Source organism: Globicephala melas, chromosome 7 (assembly GCF_963455315.2).
Source record: "Globicephala melas chromosome 7, mGloMel1.2, whole genome shotgun sequence".
Classification (NCBI taxonomy): Eukaryota; Metazoa; Chordata; class Mammalia; order Artiodactyla; family Delphinidae; genus Globicephala; species Globicephala melas.
In genome coordinates, this window is record NC_083320.1 from 86,502,232 (window position 1) to 86,527,349 (window position 25,118).

At 36.0% G+C, this 25,118-nt stretch overlaps 1 protein-coding gene across 2 annotated transcripts in view; it reads right to left on the reverse strand.

The window, feature by feature from the left end:
- The window catches only part of ARHGAP15 (Rho GTPase activating protein 15), a 622,372-nt gene that overhangs the window by 570,122 nt on the left and 27,132 nt on the right, over positions 1-25,118 (reverse strand). For both annotated transcript variants that reach the window (XM_030883033.2, XM_070045860.1), the window contains exon 2: positions 22,999-23,177. In XM_030883033.2, the coding sequence (XP_030738893.1) occupies positions 22,999-23,163 (165 nt within the window). In that variant the 5' untranslated portion in view covers positions 23,164-23,177. The remainder of the gene's footprint in view (positions 1-22,998; positions 23,178-25,118) is intronic.

The following is a 25,118-nucleotide window of genomic DNA, read 5'->3' on the forward strand; positions in this document are numbered from 1 at the left end:
GGGGAAGGACTTTTTCTTCTGCAAGAGACCTCCCTATGCATGTGGACTGCTAGCTCTCATCTTACCCACTTTCTTGAGAAAAGATTATCTGTCACAGGGGGAAAAGAAGCTAGTATTTAGAGGGGCAAGGGGCAGAGGTAGAGGACAGAATCTTTCTAAATTTTGATTATGTGGCAGATTTTGTTTTCCAAGGTGTCCACAAGATCTGCCATGCCACATGTTCTTCTTACAACATTACATTGACACTCCTTCCATTAAGAATCTGTATATTGGTTTCTCTTAAATTAGGGGGTCTGTTACTACCACAAAAGTGACACTATAATGACTTCTAAAATCAGTACATAAAAGGTCATACAACTTCCATCTGGTCCTCTTGAGACACTAACACTTAGAAACTAGTCATGTGCCATGCAGAAGCTGAAACAGGCCATGGAAGGCCCATGTGGTAGGAAATAGAGTCCCCTTACCCCCCAGTCCTCAGCTCTAGTTGGGCTTCTAGGAGACAGTAGCATTGATTTTCCAGCCATGTGAGTGAGCCATCTTGGAAGTAAGTCCTCCAGGCCTGAGTTGAGCTGCCCCAGCCAATGCAATGAGCAGTCCCTAGTGAGTCCTGCCCATATTGAAGATTTATAAGTTACATAAACATTTGGGGATGGTAAATAACGCAATGATAGATAACTAATACATGCTATGAAAACCAATACATTTTTTTCTAGTTAAACTAATTTAAATTGGGTTTCTACATTTGGAAACAAAAGAATTGACCAGTACAAGATGATTTTTACATAGATTCTCCGATTTGTTAGTTGTTTTTCACTATTTAATATTGTGATTTCCTCAGCTATTATCTAATAATTTTAACCAGCTGCCCAAAGCCCACGGTCGTTTTGGATATATAATAATTTATTAATTGCTTGGCTTCTTCATATAAATATCTATTCCACTCTACTCTTGAATGATGTGAAACAGATAAATTAACAAAGCAGTAGATTTATTTTCTTACTGAGTAATTTCCATAATTGTTTTTGAAAGTTGCAAATAAAACTTTGAGAAAATGTATTATTGTATAGATGAATAATAGTAAAGTTTCCTACATCATTGTTCGCTTATTTTCCATCAATATAAAATAATTTTTGTGAATCTTTATAATTGTGTGACAAAAGCATTCTGAAGTATTTTGGTTAAGGAGTGAGGTCATCTCACTTTCTCGCATGATCGGTTGGTAATATAGAAGAACCTTTCAAAATATAGGAACTCAGCTGTGCTCAAGCTTGACAATGTAGTGATTCCCTTGAAATTTGCCAACAATAAAAAAAGTTCCCTCTAGATAGTAACATGTATTTTATCTTTAATGTATTATAAAATAATAATTTCATTAAGGTATTGTATACATATTATTATTATTCAAACAGATATGATTCTATGACTTGAATTTGACTTTTTCTTCTTTTATTGAAACTACATCTGCTATTAGGTTGGGTTTTCAAGATGACCATTTTTCATAGCTCTGGAGATACTGGAGGTTTGCAGTAGTTAGAGAGGCCTCCCTGAAAATATTGTACTAATTTCTAAGTTCAAGGAAGAAGGCTGAGGGAGACGCAAGAGGGAAGAGATATGGGAACATATGTATATGTATAACTGATTCACTTTGTTATAAAGCAGAAACTAACATACCATTGTAAAGCAACTATACCCCAATAAAGATATTAAAAAAAAAAAGAAGGCTGAGGAATAAAAGAATTATAGTGGCTTCTGAAGATGACTTTAGAAATCATTATTCACCCCAAGATCTGTGGTTGACAATAAAAATGGTGGGGATAATTTTTTTCCTTCTGTCCATGCACAAGCCTGCTCCATATCCATGGAGACATCAGAGCTTCCACATTTCAGGCATGTGTCTCCTAAAGGAAGAAATACCAAGGGAAGCAGATCATTATCACAGGGACCTCTGCCATCCACAGGTCTTAAAAGGCTATCAGGTCATTTTCCATCCCAGCCTTCTCTCCTCCAGTCTTTCCTCCCAGTATCAGCCAATTACTTTCAACAATTGTTTCCTGTCCCAAAACTTAACTTTTGATTTGTGATGGGCCTTAACTTACTATGTGGTTAATACACTTTCAAATTAGTCTTCTGTGAATATTTTAATAGCATTGAGCACTGTTAATACTTGTGTTCTTCCTCATTTCTTCCACTGGGGTCAGGCTAGGCTTCCCAAGGCTCTCGGTTCATTGGTTTAGGAGCCCATGAGATGCACTGAAGAGCTAATGACCCATAAAATTTCAGGCTTGATGTTTTTTAACCCTCTCTAGTTTTCTTTCTATGTATGCATAAGTCCACCACTACAGAGTGTACATTTTTAAATTATGCATCTGCAGGTTCCTAGGGAAAATTAAAAGTCTACAATATGAGATTGATTTAAAACTTGGATATGAAAACTCTCCATAGTGTTGTTATTTTTTAGCAGTGGAGTGAATAACGTTAATATGTCTAATTAATACCTAAAGAGATTTTTTTCCATTTGATCAATTACAAAAATATCATTAATATTTTTTCAGGATACACTATGTTTGTATAAGAGCTTCATTACAGAGTCATTATTCTACTTTTTCCAGGAGATGTGAATATGAAAGAACCATCAAGTAGTTCCTCTGTCCCTCCAGATATGGGGGAGACTACACTGACTAATCTGTACCAATTCTCTTAATAAATAAATCAAATAGACACTCTAAAGTGCTTCCTAATTTCTATCGTTTTAACTGGATTTATAACATCTCAGTTCTTACAGAAAGAAAATGAAACATTGTTAAAAATTAGAATATTAAAAATAATCCATAGGCAAACAGTCTTTGTATGACCTGGAAAGCAAACAGAGCCTGTAGAGCTAAAACTACTTGGCAAAAACAAACAAAAAAAGGAGATGATTTTTGTTAAAAAAAAAAAGTTTCTTTAAAGCATTTTGTTTGTTTGTTTTTTAATTGAAAGCTCTGTTAGTGTTTGCCAGTTATGGACAGGAGAGATATTGAAATATAGAGCTCTCAAAGGTGGTGATCAAAGTCTTTTCATTCAGCTTTTTGTGACTATTAAGCTGCTCATTTGGTGGAGGTGATCATTAGCGTCTTAATGGGAAACAAAAGCTTCGGGACAAGAACTTCTGGTTGAAGATCAATATGAGAGATATCATTTCAGTTCCAGCCTTAATAACTGTAACCACAGGGAGTCTGGCAGAGCTGGTTTTACGAATTAATATAATATAGAATCCACCAGGTACAAACGGAGAGTACAAATAAAGGAGAATTGCTAGTAGTGACTACTCTGGGAATTTTTGGGTGAGAGGGAATTGTTTGATAAATGTAAGTTGACTCAAAGTGGGCTCTAGTACCCTTGCCACAAACACATCTTCCAATGAGAAAATGCATATCTGAGGGCCAAATTGGGAAGGGAATTCAACCAAGGAGAATAAAATTGGAAAAGACCACTTGAAAAACGATTAATTTTACACATTCTATTATCTTATAATGTTCCTTGAGGGATTTTTTTCTGTAAGTGGGTAAAATCAAACACATGGTTGACATTTTCATATGATTTGCTGCTAGGGTACAATAGTCTACTTGGACAGAAGTTACAAACAACTTGGTCCAGAAACTGTTATCAATCTACCAGAGAAATAATATGCCATTAACCTTTTCTGATTAATAGAGCTTATCATTTTATCCTAGGGCAAACTGTAAATGAAAAACAAAGCTCAAAAATATCCATTCAATTTACTCAAGATAAAATTAGAGTTGCAGGGGTTTTTTTTAGTTTTGTGGATTATCTTTATTATCTCTGTGTAGTTTATTTCTTTATCTTTACCTTGATGTTTGCCCTTTGATTCTATCTTTGAACATTTGTTTTACATGTTGAAACCAGTTATTTTCCAGACATTTTGACTTTTTCCTATTCCTTGTGATGCTGGAAGGACCAAGATAATATTCTTTTATGGGAAAGTTAAAAGTGCAAAATAAATTTTGAGTTTTCCTCTACCAGGAAAAGAAAAATAATATTTGAAACATATAAAGATACCTAATATTGCTTAGATTTTATCAGAGCATACATTCAAATGTATATAGATAAATAGTACTTATATATGCATGCATATTCATATATGACTACAAACGATGTCTAAAATACTTATACATGAAACAAACAACATCTCTGTTTTTAATTGTATCTTTAGATCATAATACCAACACTTAGAGTCACTAGTTTTGCCTCATTTCCAATTCATATGAAGTAATTTTTCACTCAAAGAAACTGAATCTACAGGTACTTAAGTGAAATATATATTTTTTTTATTTGAATATTCTCAGGCACCATTTATTTCTTGAAACTCATGGACATCTCTTGGTTCACGCCCACTTTTCTGGCCACTCCTTCACCTTCTTTGCAGGCTTACGCTGCAGGTTTAAACCCTCTTTTGTGTCTACGCTTTATTCCGATGGACTCTTGGTTATATATGTGGCATTAAATATCATCTGCTGGTTCTTGGCATCAAAATTATATCTCCTGGTCATGCCTACTCTCTGAGCTCCAAACCCACATAATTCATTGTCACCTCGACACTTTGACTTTGATTTGTCATTGGAAATCTCAAACTATCCGTAACCAAATCTGACCACTTGACAACTCACATTGTCAAATCTGTCCATTCTCTGTTCTTCCCATCCCAGTGATTGGCACTATTATCAATCCACTTTCTCTATCTAAATACCTGGAAACCTCCCCACTTCCTTTCCACCTACATTCAGTTGTCTGCAAGTCTTTTCAATTCTATGCTTAAAATGTTAATTGTTTTCTTCCATCTATCTCCACTCAACCAATCTAATATAAGTTACCATGATTTATTGGGTCAAGAATAGTTTGAACTCAACAGCACTCCCATTTTCTTTCTTCCTCTCTTAACCTATTCTCCACCAAGCAGGGAGACTCATCTGCTTAAAATATTTCAGTGTCCTCTGTGCATCAAACAATAAAATCTAAACTCATTTTAGTAGACTACAAAGCCCTGCATGATCTAAGGAATGTTCCCACTCCCACCTCACTCTTTTTTTTTTTTTTTTTGCGGTACGTGGGCCTATCACTGTTGTGGCCTCTCCGCTCCGGACGCGCAGGCCCAGCGGCCATGGCTCACGGGCCCAGCCGCTCCGCGGCATGTGGGATCTTCCCGGACCGGGGCACGAACCCGTGTCCCCTGCATCGGCAGGCGGACTCTCAACCACTGCGCCACCAGGGAAGCCCCCACCTCACTCTTAATCCACTCTGTCCTTTAACTCTGATCTTTTATTAGCCTTATCTCTATCTGATATTATTTTGTTTGCAGCAGGGAAGGCTCCTGATCAAAAATTACATAACACAGTCTTCCTTGAAGGTAAATGTGAAAATGTAATACAGTTTTGAACAAGATATAAGTAGAATCATTGAATGGACCTTCTGTGGAAGCTATTTAAAAGACAGTAGGTTCAGCTTGCACAGGTCTTTTGCCCTTAGCTAGTCTTCTTTCCTGCTTGGAATGCACTTGAAATGCTAAAGGTAAAGCAGCCATCTGCTGGCCACGAGAAGATCAGCAATAGGAAATAAACTGCATTCTAAAGAGGGTGACTGGAAGAAACCTGAGTCTTTGACATTTTTCTTAGCCAAGCACTACAACTGCCTGGTAGTTACTACCTCTGCATTGTTGTTACACACAAAAATAAGCCCATTAGTTATTTAAGCCAATATGTCCATTTTTCTGTCCCATGGGACCAAATGCAATCTGTAATGGCTATGAAGGTCATGTGACTATTTCTGGACTGAATTCATCATCCAGATGGGTGGCTGAATTCCTTTCTTGGAGTTAGATACAGCTTGAGAGCAGTTTGGTAACCACCACTCTCCATCACAGTTTTAGTCAACAAGACTGCCTAGTATAGTGCTGCTAGATACAGGTGGGAACATCTTTAGCTTTCCCTGCCTTGTTCTCTGATGTATTGGACTAATTATATATATTATTTAATTATATTTGTATATAATTAAATACTAATTATATATAATTATATACCATATACTAATAATGTATTATTATATGTAGTGTATAATTATGTATATATACATAATTAAATATAATTTTACATATATATGTATATATAAAATTAAATCCCAGCCCACCCTTCTACTGGTGCTCATGGTAATTCTAGCTCTACCTTTAGCAATATACTTGTGGTTACTATAATTCCAATGACGCCTTATCCCATTGCCAGTCAGTCCCCTACTATCTCTACAATGGTGTTTTCTGGGAGTTTTAATCTCTGAGTGGACATAAAAAGGTGGGGAAAGGATAAAGAGCAACAGAATTCTGGTTGTTTCATAAAACAACACCTGCTCAGTACAGGGGTTCTTGCCTAGTTTGTGGTTGGCACACATGCCATCATTTCTGAATTACAAGGCAGGCAGTCAAAGAGATAAGCTACCTATTTCAGACTCAGTGGATGGAATGATGAATTCACTGTCCATGATTAGAAACATAGATGGACTGTTGGGGTTTTCCTGCTCTCAATTCAGCTTCTTTATTTTTATAGTATGAGATATCCCTAGATTCTAATTTTTTCTTACTCTTGTTGTACAGATAAAAATTATACATTTTTGTTACAGGGATGTTTTATTCAGAAAATAGAAGAGATATCGTTAGATGCTACTAGCCATATACTATTTTAAACTTCTTATAAGTACTTTAAATTTTTAAAAAATACTAAATGCTCACTTTCAGTCAGGTTCAGTTGAGGTTTGGCATGATATCTGACTTTTAGGAGTTTTCACATTAGTAGGAGATATATAATAGGAAAATACAAAAAGTTGAACAATAATAAATAAGGGTAATAAATTTTCAAATTAAAACATAGAGAAATACACTGAAGCTGTGCATAATAAAAAGTTATGTAATTCATCAAATGAATAATTGCTATTGGAGTTCAGATGAGGGAAAAGCCAGTTGAGAAACTGTTGTGTAGGAGATTGAGCTTTAATTCATTCTTTAAAGTTGAATAGAATTTTAATTGGCATAAAAAGAGAATGTATAACTGCTTCCCACTGTTTCTGTGGGCCAGGTTGAACATAGCACAGTGTCACCATGGAGTCTATAGCAGGGCAGGGTTTCAGGGCTTAGGAGCTATAATACTGACTGTGGCTCAGAATAGCCAGAGTTTGGGCTTTGGTATCAGTCATCCTTGGAGTCAAGTCTCAGTTCCATCACTTATTTTTTGGTGTGAGGCTTTAATCAAGTCTTCTTTGTTACAGCACTTAGCACAGTGCCATGTACATAGTGGAAGCCCCCAAATGGCAAACATTTGTATTACTGTAACTTAAGAGCTAACTCTGGTCTTAGCTGAGGATGGAAGCTGGCAGGCGTTAACGCATTGTAAAAACAGTATCAGATATCAGAAAATATTTGTCTAAGAATTAAAAGCTTAAAGAAATCAAGAATAGGTTGAGTAAGAGTTCAAGGTAGTTGAATCAAAATGTTTCAGAATACAGGTAAGTACTGGAACAACTTTGCTGAAAGGTGTTGGTCAAATGGCAGAGGGGCCCACAGGGAAGTTCAAAGCTACAGAGCCAGGTCTGTAGAACCTTATTCAAATGAGTGGCATGATTATAACAGTGATTTTCTACAATTTTTGAATACTTCTTATGTACCCAGGTATCATACTTAGCACTTTATATACATTATCTTCTTAAATTCTCATCAGTCTATAGGTAACTGATATTTTTATATTCATTTAAAATTGTGGATAGGAAGCCCCCAAACCATCAAGAAATCTGCCCAGGGGACTTCCCTGGTGGTCCAGTGGTAAAGAATCTGCCTTCCAATGCAGGGGACACGGGTTCGATCCCTGGTCGGGGAACTAAAATCCCACATGCCACAGGGCAACTAAGCCCGCATGCCACAACTGCTGAGCCCATGCAACCTGTAGCCCATGTGCCACAACTAGAGAGAGAAAACCTGCACGCCACAATCAGAGAGAAGCCCGTGCCACAATGAAAGATCCCACATGCCTCAATGAAGATCCCGTGTGCCTCAACTTAGACCCGACGCAGCCAAAAAAATGGAGAAGATAAATAAATAAAATAAATAAATAAAAATATATATATACATATATATATATATACATATATATATATATATATATATATATATATATATATATATATATAAGAAATTTGCCCAAAGTAACATAGTAAGTAAGTGACAGAGCCAGGGTTTTCTCCCAGGTCTGCTCAGCACTAGCTCATGTTTATAATCACCACACTCCTATTTGCTTCCATGAAGTGGCAAAGCACTTTGAAGGTAACCATCATGCAGATGTGCTTGAGGGGATGATTTACACTTGATTTACACTGCCTAAAATAATTCTAATCCTGGCTAGAGTCAAATGTTACTGGTCAAAATACTGAACATGTACCAAACTCATAACTAAACAAACGAGAACATTACAACCTCTGTATGACACTTGCCCTGACAGTTCTGACTGAACCTGGAGGGACCACTTCAGGGACAGAGACTTGCCACATCTCCCCATGATTGAATCTTTGATTTGTCATTGGAGATTTGTATGCCACAGGGGCACTAATTAGTGTCTCTGGGAATCAGCAGAGGATCAAGTTTTCCAAAGTTTCATTTATGTAAATAACCACCACAGTACATAAATGAACTCTTTCTTCCTATTTCCAAACCTTATTCCCACCTAGAAGAGGCAACTGAGAAAAGTTACATTTAATGGAAACATGAGTTTTGCAGTTACTTGAATGATAACACAGCTTCTTTTTGAAACTTAGTGGGCATTTAAAGAAGGTTGGAATAGATATGCTAAAGCTGACATTGCCAACTCAAATGTCAGGTAAGTAACAGGATCCAGTGAAGGGGAACTGGTTTGAATGCTGTGAACTAGAGGTCACTTGCCCCATCTAGACAGGGCAACATCTATTTACCTTTAGCTGGTTATTGCCTGCTCTTTGGGGAGCCAGCCCTTTGATGCCAGAATTTCTGATATTTTGAGATGTGTCACATATACAAATTCTTGTGAAAGGTCACAATGTTAAAATGTCAGCTCAATTAAAAAACAAGAAGGAAACTGGACCAGGCAAACCACATCTTTAGGTTGGATTCAGCATGCAAGATGCAAGTCTAGAGATCTCTGACAGCCCTTTGATCTTTGTTTTAAAGGAGCTTTTCTCTTCCTTATATGACCCTATCTTCTCTCCACAAAGGCACACAGCTTCTGACTTGGTAAAGCCAATGCTCCAGAAAAAGAAATTTTGGCTATAAGGAGCTGTGTTGAGACTGTTTGTGGAGTTCATTTTTTTGTGTGTTTCATTTTTTATGGGATGTTACATGTCAATTGAAAAAGATATAAAAATTCTAACGAAGTTTAATAGTCTTCAAATTAACTTTAATTAGTAAAAATGTAAAGTAAATGATACGATGTAAAAGATAAGATAAAGTAAAAGATAAGATGACTAGTCAAATCTGAATTGATTTAAATTTTGTATAATATTGTGAACTGTCAGATAGTATCATTTCTCATTTCTAAGGGCCTGGTGTGATTCTTTTTTATAATATTTAGAAGTGCACTGCTTCACTTAAATACAAGGCAGCTTATCATCAAGCTTTCAGAAATATTTAACAAAACCCACAAAAGTTAAATCATAGATAAATCAGAATAAACAGAATATTTATAACTTAGTGACAAGAAAACACTATCTGCATAGATAATCACAGTTATCTTTTAGTGTTGTCTAAAAGGTAGCAAGTTGTTTGTTAATTTATAATAATGTAAGAGTCTAAAATTGAAATTAATCCCAAGTAAAAAAATCTGAATAAGAAAATTCATATTTAGCTATATAACAGAATGTTTTCACACTCTCAGTGAAATGTGGTAGAGACTACATTTCCAAATGTATGACTAACAATTGTCATCTTCTAAATTCTCAAATTGATAACTAACAGTTGTCATCTTCTGACTTGCCACATTATGTTCTCAATTCTAAATAGTCAGTCACTGAAATAACTCTAAGATTACAAGCTGAAATATCTTCAGGGCCAAGCAGGTAGCATAAGTTGATGAAGACACTGCTACTCCAACTAAAGGCTTTCAAAGTCAAAATTTTAAAAACACCATCCCAAATAAAAAATACCTATGGGCAAAATTGGGTCATCCACTTGTTTGTGACCTCTGCTTTAGACTATTAGCCTCTTGTCACTAGTATATATGAAATCAATATTGTCCCTAAACAAATCCTTGAAGCATAGGTAAAAGGAAGCTATCAGAGTTCTAGGTACATGTTTGTGATCTTGGAAAGCACAGATCTTTCAAGATTGGTTTCAGCTAAGCAGTCAGGCAGCAGGTGGGGATCTCAGAATTGTAAAGGTCAACATGAGTGGAGAGAAGCTCAGATTGACAGTCAAAAGGTGTAAAACAGTTCTCTTTAATGCATCCAGGATCTAGTCTGGGTTTCCTTGTCCATTCTCATAGCAAGACTGCTGTCCAATTACGCACACATTAGAGAAATAAGAAACTATGAAGTCTCGATAGAAACTATTTTGTGCATGATCAAGTGCAGGTATACTTTGGAGACATTGCAGGTACGGTTCCAGACCACTGCAAAAAAGCTAATATCACAATAAAGCTAGTCACACAAATGTTTTGGTTTCCAGTGCATATAAAAGTTATGTTTACACTATACTGTAGTCTATTATGTGTGCAATAGCATTATGTCTAAAGAAGTACATAACTTAATTAAAAAATACTTTATTTCTAAAAAATGCCAAAATAATTACGATAGTAACATCAAAGATCACTGATCAAAGATCACCATAACAAATATAATTATAATGAAAAATTCTGAAATATCATGAGAATTACCAAAAGGTGACAGAGAGACACGAAATGAGCGAATGCTCTTGGTAAAACTGCACCAATTTGCTGAACTCAATGTTGCCACAAACTTTCAATTTGTTAAAAAAAAAAAAAAAAAAAAAAAGCGCAATATCTGCGAAGTGAAATAAAATGAAGCGCAATAAAGGGAGATAGGCCTCTATTTGGAAATACCTAAGAATCGCCTTGCTTTAGGTAGAGCTAAGTCTTTAAACTGGTCAACTGATTGGCTTATTTCAAAACCTGGATATTACTGTATTTTGACCCTAGTTTGTCTATGCAATTTGAAGAAATTATCCTTCAAAACATTTTTTTCCTTTCTTTTTTTTCCTGAATAGAATAAACCTGAAAATAGTTCATACTGCCAACTGAGCCTATGCTCTCTGATCTTTGCTTCTGTGTAGGAGCGTATTAGTGTCATAGTCGGCAATGTGTCTTAAGGACTATGATAGCATGCTCCTCTTAAATAGATGAGGATAACACTAATGATAGGGACTACTTAGGTGGGTGTGTAAATTAAATCATTCCTTCCATGATCAACCCCCCAAAATTTCACAAATCATGGGTACTTGGAGGACAACATTCAGCCAGATAATCAGCAAAGATCATAATAAAAAAATGTTTAAAAGTCAAGAACTTGGTGAAAATTCTGAATGCTCTGTGGAAGTCTAAATTGGGTCTGTATTCAATTTTCCTGTTGAAACCATAAACAGCCCTAGATGTCAAGTATACATACTAACATTTTAATTTGTATTCATAAAAATTATTATTTCAACTACTCCAGTTAAACATTTATGATAAGTTTTTGAAGACTAAGGAAGAGGGAATAAGAATGGGTAATGAATAAAAATGGCATTATAAATTTAACCAGTTGAGAATACTTGCACCTTGATTTATTACCAAAAAAAAGTACTCTAATAACTTGTGTTTGCCAAAGGAAAAAAGACATAGGAAATAGGTCTGCTAAAGTGTGCTACAGAGAGTTTAAAGTAGGCTAAAATCAGGTGGGAGTTCCACAATTTCAAATTTTAAAAAAAGTCTTGTTTGAGATTTACAACCCACAGAAATGCGTCTACAGGAAGAGACAGTGAAGGTCTCTTATTTCACAGGTCAATTTTAAACACTGTGTATAATGTTTCTGACAAAATGTAAGGTATATGATGCTAGTACCAGTACTGAGAATAAGAAGGAGCTGGTGGTGACCGTGATGACATCTAGGAAGCAAACAGGCTGAGCCTGGGCGATCCCATGATAATGATTCTACCTCACCAGAATGTAAACTCCAAGAGGACAGAGAACCTTTCTGTTTTGCGTACCCAGGTTTCAACGCAGTCTCTGACATACAGTAGGTGCTAGTAAATGTCTTCCAAATGAATAAAAGAATGGACTAATGAATGAATGGATGAAAGTAGTTGACCTGCTCACCCACTTTTCAGTCTGGGGACTCTTAATGGGTTGGGAGGATGACAACTCCGTGAGCTGGAAATTATTAATGCAGGGACCTCAGGATACACTATTAGAGTAACATTCTCTAGGATTTTTGTTACATAAGACTGAGGATGCCAGGATAAAAATAACAATTATAATGTTCCCTTATATTTAGGGCTTTATTATCCAAAATGTGTTGTAGATGAGAATTATAAAGATATCAAATTAATAATCTGTGTGACAGCAAAATCTTATTCATTGGTAATTTCAAGACAAGAAAGAAAATGTCTTTCTTTCTCTCTTTCTTTTCTTTTTCTTTTTTCTTAAACGATGATATTAAAAGCATGGAGGTTAAAGATAGCACATCCAGGAATGTAAACTTCTTTCCTGTCTATTTGATCATGTGTTATTGGCATTAATACTGTCAATAATTCATGGTAAAAGAGGAAGTTGCCATGAAATGTTACCCACTGTCAGGCTATGATCAATAGGTAAGACCACAGTGGGTGATATATTATCAAGTATCAGCCAGATTAACTTTCTCATGGATTTTAAGAGTAGTAGTTACACTCACTTTGTCTAACCTGAGCTAAGCTTATTTATTCATTATCCTTTCCCTGCTGATTATAGACTACTCCTTGATTATAGACTACTCATTTTATCTAAGTACAGAATATCAGCTCTTGCTATTTAATTCCTGTGATCTGGCAGTGGGACTCTAGGATTTGCCCCCATGTTTTGATGTTGGTGTTTATATTTGAGCAAACAAAACTGTCACTTTGTTTTCCTGTCTTCCTATGTTGGGTCACTTTGTGCTACATGATATGATCTAAGACAATTCAATGCAAGGAGACACATGTCCCTTCTCATTGGGAATACGAAGACTACAGCTTCCTTTTACCCTGTGGGAAAGAAAGCAGGTCAGGTGTCCAAAAGTAGCGGAGGAAAGTTAGTGTCATCACTATTCCTCCTCCTCCATAGAAATAATATAAGATTATGAGGCAAGAACAGCACTGGTTTCTTCATGAAGGGATTAAAAAAAAAAACAACAGTACCATGGTCATTTGTGTTTATCGTATTGTGGAAGGGCACTCACATAAAAACAAGACTACCACTTCTGGACATTTTCAAACACATTATTAATCGGATATCTTGGAATCTCAGGAAAAAAATCACTTATTGAAATCACCTCCTCAGGGATAAGTAAATATGAAACATTAGTAAACATCTGTCATTTTCTTTTTTATTTAGTAAGTATAATCACCTGATTTATTTCCTTCTGGTTTTCAAAGCCAGACCTCTACAACATTTTGATACTTAAACACCAGAATTTGGCTTTGTTTCACTTTATGTTATGTTTTATGTCACTCAAATGCTGGTATATAAAATAATTTGGATATAAATGAGTGAGAGGTCTGTGTCAGCCAGTTTAATTTTATCAAAGGAATTTACATGTGGAAAAACGCATCATATCATGGTGACTACAGTGGCCACCAGAAACAACATGCTGGTGCCTCTCCAGGAAAAAAAAAAAAAAAAGAATGGAATGAAATAATAAAAATGAGGTAGAGGAGGAAGAGGACAAAGAATAAAGTAACTGAACTTCCTCTGGGTTTCTCACCTTCCCCAAAGAGTCTATCCTCATTTTTGGAGCATATGATTTATCTCTCATTTTAGCATATCCTTAAACTTGCTTGACATATGACAACCATACATTCTGTTACAACTCAAATCCCGTATCTCTTCCTCAATAAACATACTGCCAGTGCATTGGAAGTGAATGGGAATCAAAAATCCATCACCTAAACGGAGAAGCATGTGAGTTTGCGCATAAAGAAGATGGCATCATTTCTGGGAGAAAGTGCCACATCGCTGTACATTTGCTAATTACTTGCAACATGCATTAACGTATAAAAAAATGCCTTTTTGTTACATGGTATTGTTTAGAGATGGTTCTGCTTATCAGTTTTTAATATGCTCTTTGAAAACTGACATGTACTTTACCCACATCTCTTTAGGAACACAGAGATTCAAAGGCTGAATAAAATAGTTTCATGCTTCCCAACACGAACCTGAGAGGGTAATTAAACAGATGGTAACAATAAACTGAATCTGAACATATGAGGGACTAAAGTCCCTTATTAAAAGCCTTACACACTGAAAGGAGGGGGAATGACAACTCTGGGGATGTGTTTTAGCAGCCAACACCTTTATGTCTGCCTTGACCTCAGAAGCAGAAGCTAATCAACCATTTAGGGATGGGTTTCCTACCACCTGGGAGAGGGCACACAAGAGGTCTTCTGCACAGCCTGAGGAGCAGGAATGCAAAGTAGATGTGTGACTCTAAAGGAAAGCAACTGTCCCTCAGGATTGCCTTCAAAGACACCAGCTTTAGACACACCAATTTTGTAACTATAAATTCACCCTATCCCCATCCCTCCTACACACACACACACACACACACACACACATATCACAACCTACACTGGGGGACTTATGCTCCAACAGCACAAGCTATCCTCTTCCATGTGAGGCCAAAAACTAGGTACCATAGATTTCTGTGATGACATAGTTATTCTGAATATTTTCAACCTCATTTCTGGGAACCAAATGATCTCCTACTTATTCCATCCTTGAAACATACTGGAATTCGACTTATTTCTCAGATCTTAACATTGTCTGTCCTGAATTAAATCTATAGGAAGAAGAGTATTGAAGCAATCTTGATATTTCAGCTCGTAACTATATGTAGGTGGCTATTTTTTATAGAATATAAAAATAATCTCAAATATATAAATATTATATACATATCTCTCTCACTCTGAAGTGAAAGATGTATATATGCATTTGTGTGTATATATATATATACTGTATTTTTATATATGTATAATAGATACGTGTGTTTATTTACACACACACACACACAGAAAGAATCCACTAGATGCAAGAAAGGATCTTGTTTCTGTAGAGGTTTGCAATGTTATTGTGCCATCACGCATGCAAAGATGCTATTTTGCCATTTCATAAGGCACTTACAGCCTAGGGGATAATCAAGTCAGTGTTTCTTCTTGTTTCTCAACCTGCTTCAGTTTTCTGCTTCACTTGGCAAGTTCCTGGAGTGTCATTTATAAGAAACATTCTGCAGCATTAAAACAATGACTTAGCTTAACTAAGTGCTAGCAATCAAAGGACAATGTTCAATATACTGTGTTTTAGATTAATCAAGGTTATAGTGATGATCTATTAAAGGAAATGTTTGAAAACTGAGGCAAGTATTAAGGTGGGAAAATGTACAAGGTATAGAAAAACGTAAATCAAATGGCAAATATTATTTACCAGCTTGCATTTTACCTTTCTGTGCATGTACATCAACATATAACACTGCCCAATTTTAATTTGGGGGTTTTGATACTTAATAGTATAAAAAGACTGTTCCCAGCTTCTGATACAATTGTACCTTAAATGACACATATTACCTTAGGAATTTGCCATAAAACCCTCACAATAATAGTGACTATGGTTCTAAGTGACTAACTTATTTTAAGGGTGAAGAGTATTATATGAATTAAATAAGAGATGCTGCAAATAACTTAGTGGAAAAGCATAGCTGCTGCCACACAGAGTATTAGGTAACCTCTTTTTAATTAGAATGTACACTTTTAGATTACTGATTATGAACATCAGGGGACCCAAGATTTTGATTCATCAGTAATTCTCCTTTATGTCTACACTAAGACGTAAAAATGAGACCTCTGGCTCAACTCGGTATTTCAGAGCCTTTACATGCTGGTGCAGAATCTATTTTACCTGTAATCTCTAGTACTGCTCTGCCCCCTTGTGCTGCTACAGTGAACTCAACAGAGGAACAGTTCGCCTTAATCTTTGTACACTACTACAGAAAAACCCCACTGTCACTTCTCACTTTTCTGGCAAGTTCAAGGTCAGTGTCTAGCTATTTTCAGCTCATCTCTTCTTGATCCATGCAGAGAAATGACAAGGTAACATGATTCGGGGTCAGCTGTATTACAGGAACTGTTACATAAACGGAGAAAGTGAAAATCAATCCTAGCTGACAGTGACTTCGGGATAATCAACGCTCACTGGATGCCTCTGTCAGCTCGCCTGCATCAAATACCGTGTGACTTCTGTCAGATCTTTTTAATAAAACTATGTTCTCACTTTCAGCAACCTGAATACATATTTCTCTTGAGCTGAATTTTTTAGACTATGTTGGCCTTCCAGATTTGTAAACTATGCCAATAATGCCTTGAAAAAATTCATGCATGATACCCATTATCCTACAGTTATTGACCTGATATGGAAGGTACTGCTGCAAAAACGCCCTTTTTTGACTGATCCATGAGAGCCTTCCTACAGACTGCTGCATCTTCTGCATTGAACTCAACACATTCCCCAAATCATCCTCAGCCCTAACTCCTCTCCCTTCCTCCTTGTTTAACAGAACACCTTAATCAATCATTTCTTGTTGGGAGATGAGTTTTTTTCCTCCTTTTTAGATGTTCATGGTTGCTTTCCTTTTTAATCTCTGTATTTTCTGCCAGGACATTTTCCCCTAATACAGAAAAGGAAACACAGTATTTAACAAGACGTTACACTTTAGTGGCATTCCCACTGACAGCACCTGATATGTCAGTTTAGGGAAGGAGCTATTTTTATCCCACCCACCTTGTGCTCCCTTGAAACTGTGAGGAAGGCAGTACTCCTTTGAAGTACAATTTACCATAATATTAGTTGTCAGTAAATTCAAAGACGGAACTCCTAAAGCTATAAAATGGATTAGAAGCAATTTTAAAAAGAATTAACAAACTAGAGTAAGAGTATACTGTCAACAAACAAATGCTCCATCATAGGACTGTAATTTGGAATTTTAATTACCCCTCTGCTTCTGTAACAAAACAATGTCTGAACTGGCAGCGATTTGAATCTCTCACAGGTCATTGAGCATTCTAGTTAATTACTCTATGAATAGCCTGTTTTTCTCCCCTCTGGAAACACGTTTCTAATGGCAGTCAAGGTCTGACAAATGTGTCATCTACATAATTAGCTAGGAAGCAACACAAAACATTAAACATGCTTTGTGCCGACAACTATCAAAACATTTCATTTGTTGTCAATTATTCATTACTTTGTAGGTTCTGAAGGGGTTGTTATTATGGAAATAAGTCCAGATGCTAACAAGGTTAGAGTTTTGGATTCAAATTAGTAATCAGAGGACTAAAGTAAAAAAAAAATGTACCTCATGTACATTCAGCGCCATGTTCAATCAGTAGGAGATTATAAACAAATTTAGCTATGCTCAAGTTAAAATGGAAACGATGCAACCACAAACGTGAACTCAAGAGCCCCAGCTCATTCTTTGAAGTACAGACTCTACACTGTCAATGAAAACTTCCTGAACATTTGGCAAGTCCAATTTGTGCTTGGTAAACAGAGTTAAAGATTTTCACAGCATGAGATGACATGGGACTGCAAGGACAAGGAAAGAAATCTCTAGTGTTCTTTTATTCTTCTTTCCTCCCTCCCACCCCAGGGCATTTTATTTAAAAGTCAAAAATCTAGCTAAATAAACATTTTCTTCTGCTTTACAGCAGACTGGTTACCTTAGCTAACCCTTGAATTTCATGATTTCTTTTTTCTTTTTTTTTCTATTTCTGAAATCTTGTTTCTTTTATTATTGTTTTAATATCATATATAAAACCAAGTATTGTCTTGAAAGCAGTACTCCTAATGTATATAGAGGATATAAAAAGATTTCTCAACAAAATTGACCTCTCAGTGGCAGAGAAAATTGCAGTGGAAGACACATTATTTAGTAGTCATATCTGAGGTTTGGATCTATGGAGAGTCTGACTCCACTGTCCTCCAGCTTTTCCTTATAAACCAAAATGGCTTACAAATGTCATCCACAATAGTCCAATAAAGATTAGGAACAAAACACTGTCCTTACACTGATGAGATAAGAAAGATTTAACTGTAGAATGCAGTGTATAAGAACAGTTCATAAGGCTTGTTCTTGAATCAGAAAAATAGAATTCAAATTATATGTGTGTGTCTAGAATTTAATTGAGGTGATGAGTTTATTTTCTACATAATGTTTGATCAGATGCCTGTACTACAGAGCTAGATAAAAAGAAAAGAAAGAAAACAAATTCTATCAGGAAAAATCAAGAAGACCCGTTATCTACAGAGTGTGCAAACTATGTCAGGAAATAATTCCACCCTGAGCTCTGAGAATGCCCAGTTAATAAAAAGAGATCAGCCACTCGCTAAGAGAAAAATAATTGTCTGTATCTATATTTTTCAAAGCAAAAAGGCAGCCACATCTTACACTAAATAGGACACATTAAGGCTTTAATAATCTTTATGCAGAAGGAAACTAATCCATTTTCAGATCATACGATCCACAGCAATAAAAGGAAATCATCAAACTAAAAACAATTTTAGAGATGGCTGCAGACTCTCATTTAATTAACATTCAACAGATCATATATTTATGAGGAAGTCAAAATATTTAGGAAGCCTATAATCCTGTAAGCCTTAATGTGGTATAAAAACAACAAATAAATGCAAAGTGTTACTGTTATACATGCCTGCCTGATCAATGGTTTTCACATATTGATCTATAAATGGAGTTGACAGTCTGTGTTGGCTGCACATTTTCCAAGCAGCGCTATTTTTATATAAAACCAATACGGGCAATTACCTTTGTTTGAGATGCCAAGTCTTATCAATTCAATGTGATTTAGTGTCATTTTAATTAAATATCAGGATCCACTTCAGGACAATTTATACAAACAAAGCCTCAAACCTATCTATAAGCTTGATTTGAAGTAAACATGGACAAGTCCTACAGCCTCATAATATTTCTCAAAATCTCTGCTAAACAGAAGGCTTATATTTTTAGTAGCAATTTTTATGTCTGCCTTTTTAGCTAGCCACAACTTTGGCAAGTATCCTAAAATCACAGAAGTAAGAAACAAAGGAAAATTGTTTCCTCTTTTTCCTTATAATATATTAAAAAGAAAAATGAAGGAACGCTGTATGTTAAGAGAAGCACAAGGAGTCTTGTATGTTAATGTTTAGGAATGGCTTGACCTAAGTCTTTATCTGAACACTAATTAAAAGAAATATTTCCCTGTCCATGATGGCTATGAATGGAGTGAGGCACTTCTGCAGGGTTTACAAGATGGAAATGGTGAATATTCATACATGTTGCTGCTTAAGACACCAGTATTAAATGCCGGAACTACTCCTGCCTGCAAATCCTATGTCTGCAGTTTCCTGACTTGGGCTATTTAAACTCTTCATTAATACCTATTTTCAAACTGTCTAGTAGGCTGGGCATCCCTCTTATAAATAACATCAAAGCCACATTAAACCTTTTGCATTAGCTATTTGCTGGATTGCACATTAGCCTTTTTAGCCCTTAAAGAGGCACACTTTACTTGCCCCCATTTACGTTCACTAAGCCTTCTGCTTCTGTGTTTAGCACATTCAGGTAAATCAGCAGTCCACCTTTAAGAGGTCTCACTCCAATGCTCCGGGTGAGACAACAAATCACTGAGACCAAAGAGCGCTCCCTCCCCACCAAATGAAGGTCTCCAGATGGCTCTCACAGATACGCAATTTTCTTACTAACCATGTCATTAGATGTCCAAATTTCCCACCTCTCCAACATTTCTTAGAAAGCAAAGTGGCCTCTGAATTTTGAAAAGGCATTGATCTTATGAACCACATAAAAATGATTGTTTGGTGTTTAAAGAAAATGATGCATGCCACCAATAAAATACTAATGGAGTATTGATACCTGTTTTACTGGAATGCTTCCCTGCAGCACTTAGGCAATCAAAACTTTTAATTCAACAAGTAAATTCACCTGTGTTTGCACAGCTTAGGGTAGAATAAATGTTTATATTGGCATTTCAAAATACTCCTCGATTTAAGATACCAAGAATACAGGCTCTTATTCATGTATAGGAGAATTTTATATTGTGTTCTGAGTTCACAGTCATATTAACGTATTTTTAATTAAGCAAAATTTTAAGAGGACTTTATGAATTAATGACAAAATTATACAATTGATTTGACCCTAGAATATTTGTATCATGTTTTTGGAATAAGTGAAATCATGGAAATGTGTAATACCAGATTTTTGTGTTATTATATACTCTGATAAGTCCATATTAGATTTGTAGAATTGATATGCAAGTGACAAGTAGTATATATATGCCATATATATTAAATAGGATGCATAATACATATATAGTCTCTAAGTACTCAATTTTTTTCTGTACAGATTAAATGTATCTCTGTTACAGCAAGCCATACCACATGTGAACTTGTGCACACATTTTTAGTGTGCATTTCCTCCCACTTCTCCTAAGTTCAAAATCTCCCCCTTTGACCTTACCCCAACCTCCAACTTCTGAAAAATCAAGTTCTTAGTTTAGCTTGAGCAGATATCTTTAACAGGCTTGTTTGAATAAATATGCCAAAATACTTTACATTCTGTCAGTATCTAGTCAGAAAATTGTGCATGGAAAAAAAGAGATGAAAAGAACTGAGACAGAAAGAAAATTAGTGCCATGGCAAGCTTTCAATACAGTATCTCTGAGCCAAGTTTTCTCGGTGAAATGACATATCCTCACTAAAATACCCCTTTTATATAATTATGCACCGAGCACACATAACCAAAAGTAACTTTTATTTTTGTTCCTTATCGAGGAATACATATTGCCGAGTCTAAGAATGCGGAAACAAAAGCTGGGATAATTATAGCTAATTTAACTTTGGAAAACTCTGATTCTCCAGCAGTCCAGCATATAACCGCCCAAACTAAAGTTATGTAACAAGGTAATATCAACAATGAGAAACTGCGTGATAAAATCCTGCCCAAAAGTGAAAAATGCTAATTTTGTCTCATTTAGCAGCTGGATACAGAAATGCTCATTAGTTTTAAGAGGGTTAATCCTTTTAACTTTTGCATATTGATATGCCAATTATGCCTAATTGTACAAGAGGCATCAGTCAAGGTAATAGTGCATAAACACATGAAAGTTATTAAGTACATCCCAACATGTAATAAAGTAGGTGTTAATTGGTAGCTGAGTTCTGCGGGCTATTGAGGTGGATAATTCATTGAGAGATGGATCACTTGTAATTTCTCTCCATAATTCCTTTTGCAGTCTCATGCTGTGATGTTTTCATGCTTGTCAAAAACAACTGCGGCATAGTGCCTTTTGTTAAACACAGCCAATAAAATATGTTAGGCATCATTAAATATACTTAACTTTTAAACTTTTCCAAAGGTACAGTTCTTACTGATAATACATTATAGAGATTCCAATAATTTACTCTAACCATTGTCTCAAGTTCATGGTTGAGGAACGTTTTAGCAGGTTTCAACGCCAAGTCAGGCTGGCCGTGTTGTGCCTCCCAGCAGATAATACTTTTAAATGAGAAAATAAAGAAAAAAAAATGCATCTCTCAGTACCTTAACTAGGGATATGTTTCTCACTTTCAAAATATAATCACTGGCTTCCTCATGCTAAATTTGTCTATAATACCTGAAGAAAGGATGATTAAAACCATACATTTCTCAGGCTCCTGAGATCGTTGTGGGTTAATTTTGCACTTGAAATTCGAGTGAAAAACAGCGAATAAATATAATCGGTAACATGCTACTCAGCAAGTTGATCTCATTTAATAACTCAGTTAGGGAGCTGAATATTTCATAGGCCCCTATGATATTAACAGAACACTCAATTAATAGCTCACATGTTACTGCAGGGTGACTGGGACTCACAGCCTGTCCCCAGCTAACCTATTTCTTGCTCTTGCTCTCACTGTGAGAAACAAAATAGATCCGGGGTCCAAAAGAGTGGCTAACATTGCATAAATAATTTTGTAACATCCTATGGCCTCAGCTGCAAGTTACCACCATTATGGAAGAAAATTAACCAGAGGAGACTCATTGCAATCAGTGTGTTTAGTGGCTCAGGATGCGTGCAGGGGCAGGGACACAACTGGCAATAGAGTTCATCTGTAACTATTTTATTTCAAATCTTCCTAATGACACATTATGGAGACAAAATGGCTTCCTCTCCAAACCTTAAATCTCCACACCATTTCAACTGTTCAAGCTCATTCCAAATCAGATTGTAATTTCCAATATCATATATTGTTGGGAGATTTTAAGGAAGAGATTTTCACTTTTTTAAAAGATTTTTTTCTCAGTTTATTCTTAGCTAATTTTAGCCTCTGGCTTTTCAAAGTGATGTACTGTATTTGGAAGTACAAACACCACATGCTAGCATAACCTCATTATTTTTATGACACTGAAGCATGATAGTGGAGGCCCTTAAAATGAGTCAAAGGTGCTCTTCAGTCTAGCTCCAAATCCACTTTATCACTCTGGATTAAGCCCAGCTCTTCTCTTGCAACTGGGGATATAATTACGACTATAAGTAGGCAAGATAAAATGCATTACAAAAACAGTTTTCTCATGCACATTAGGAAAACAAATAAAACAAGGCTAATTAGCTTTTTTTCCCCCCCTTCTTTTACAAAATTCTATATATCAGGGAACTTGTGGTATTTGACTTACAGGTTCAGTGACCTTCCCAACATCGGTGAGGATCATGGATTTACTTTGGCTCAGCCTGCTGTGGTGGCTATTGGCATTTTTGATTCTCATTTGCACAGCTCCAGTGCCTTGGCGGGTGGGATTCAGTGTTTCCACAGAGGTATCAGAATTTGTAGACTTCTGCATATTACAATGTTATCCTGATGAAATATAAAAGCATTATATTATTCTAAGTATATGCTTTTCCATGAAAAACTCCTGGTGGAGTGCATATCCTTATATATCATTAAAGTACAAAAATGAAATAGTCTCCGCCTCTTTGGTGAAGAAGAAGGTAGTTACTTTGTAGTGCTTTTATCAATTGGACCTCTGTATTCCGACGGTACTGTATACGTGCCAGAGGATTTCAGTTCATAGATAGCACACTCAAATTCTGTGTAGTTTCTTAATTCGATTAAGGAACTCCTAATGGCAATATGATATGGTCTCCCTTATATAGAAATGATATTGCCAACTAAGCATCTTCCGGGTATATGCTCTTTTCATTCACAATGTCTTTGATCTATCACCCACCCCATCCCAACCCACCTCCAGACATTACCACCAGCAGCCTTTTTTGGTGAACAAAAAACCCCTGTGAATAAGGTCAAATTTAAGTGTGTAAAATTGGAGGAAAGCAAGCTGGTCCCATTGACTATCAAATATGTTGGCTTGGCCTCATTAGCATGGTGCAGAGTCCCAGTCACCACCCCCACTTGCAATATCCACAGGGAAAAATTAAAATTCCTTTGTCCACTGCCATCTGCCAACTGAACTAGATTTAGTAGCTTAGTTGGATATAATATTTATGAAGACTATGAAGAAACAGAAAATCAGCACATCGACACTATTTATTTATTTATATTTATTTTAATGGAAGGAGTCTGATTCAGGTAGGAAAATCCAGTGTGGGCAAATTTTAAAGGAGCGGCTGTGAGAAAACAATAATTCAGAAAAAGAAAACAAAGGAAATAAATTGGGTGGGTGGACCAGGAGGGCTTTTAGTTGCTTCCCAAATCCATAATCCTTTTCAGTTGCTCCTCCCCACGAGTTCCTCAAATGAATACATCTACTCTTTTTAAATAGGATATTTGCAATGCAAATATAGCTTCAAAGCTTCTAGAAACAGACCCTCTTCTAGCCTGAGTGTCCTCTCTATGTCTCACCCATATAGACATTTCATAGCTAGCCTAGGCACGTGGGTAGAACATTAGAAAAAAATGTCACCAGTCAGTTATAGAAGCCAATATAATCCAAAAGAAGGATTATATTTTAAGGAGCCAACTGTTTTGGTACCTCTACCTGATTGGACAGACAACGGGGCTAGAATCACGGTAATGTTCAAGTTGAGTGGACACTAAAAGGATTAGAAAAGAATAAAAGCATTTTAACGGGAGGAAAAGTGTTTCCTCATAATTGAAACCAGTTAGGCAATTGAGTGATATTGAGTGAGAAAAGAAGTTAATATTTATTGAGTATTTACTATGTGCCAGGCAATGAGCTGGTTTAATCCTTACAAAGTTTCTATGATATTGACATTAAACTCATATTTTTATAGTGGAGAAAAATGAGGATCAGAGTGACTAACAATTTTCTTATGGACAGTGGGCAGCAAGAAGTGAAGGAGTATTTATTTTATCCGCCCCCCCCCACTGCCGACCCAGATGTCCATCAACAGATAAATAGATAGACAAATTCTAGTTTATCTACACAATGAAATATTGCTCAACAATAAAAATGAATGGATTACTAACGCATGCAACCACATGGATGAATTGTAAATTCATTGTGCAGAGTAAAAGAAATCAAGCCCCCCACCAAAAAAGTACTCATTGAGTACTTACGATTTCACTTACATAATATTTTTGAAAATGCAAACTAACATAAAATGAGAGAAAACAGATTAGTGATTGCCTAGGGACAGTGTGGACTCTGGATACAAGGAAGCTTTTGGGGGTGATGGATATGTTTGTTATCTTGATTGTGGTGATGGTTTAATAGCAGTATACATATATTAAAAATGATCAAATTGTACACTTTAAACACTTGCACTTTATTGTACTTCAGTTATATCTAACAAAGCTTTTTACAGGACAGTTTTA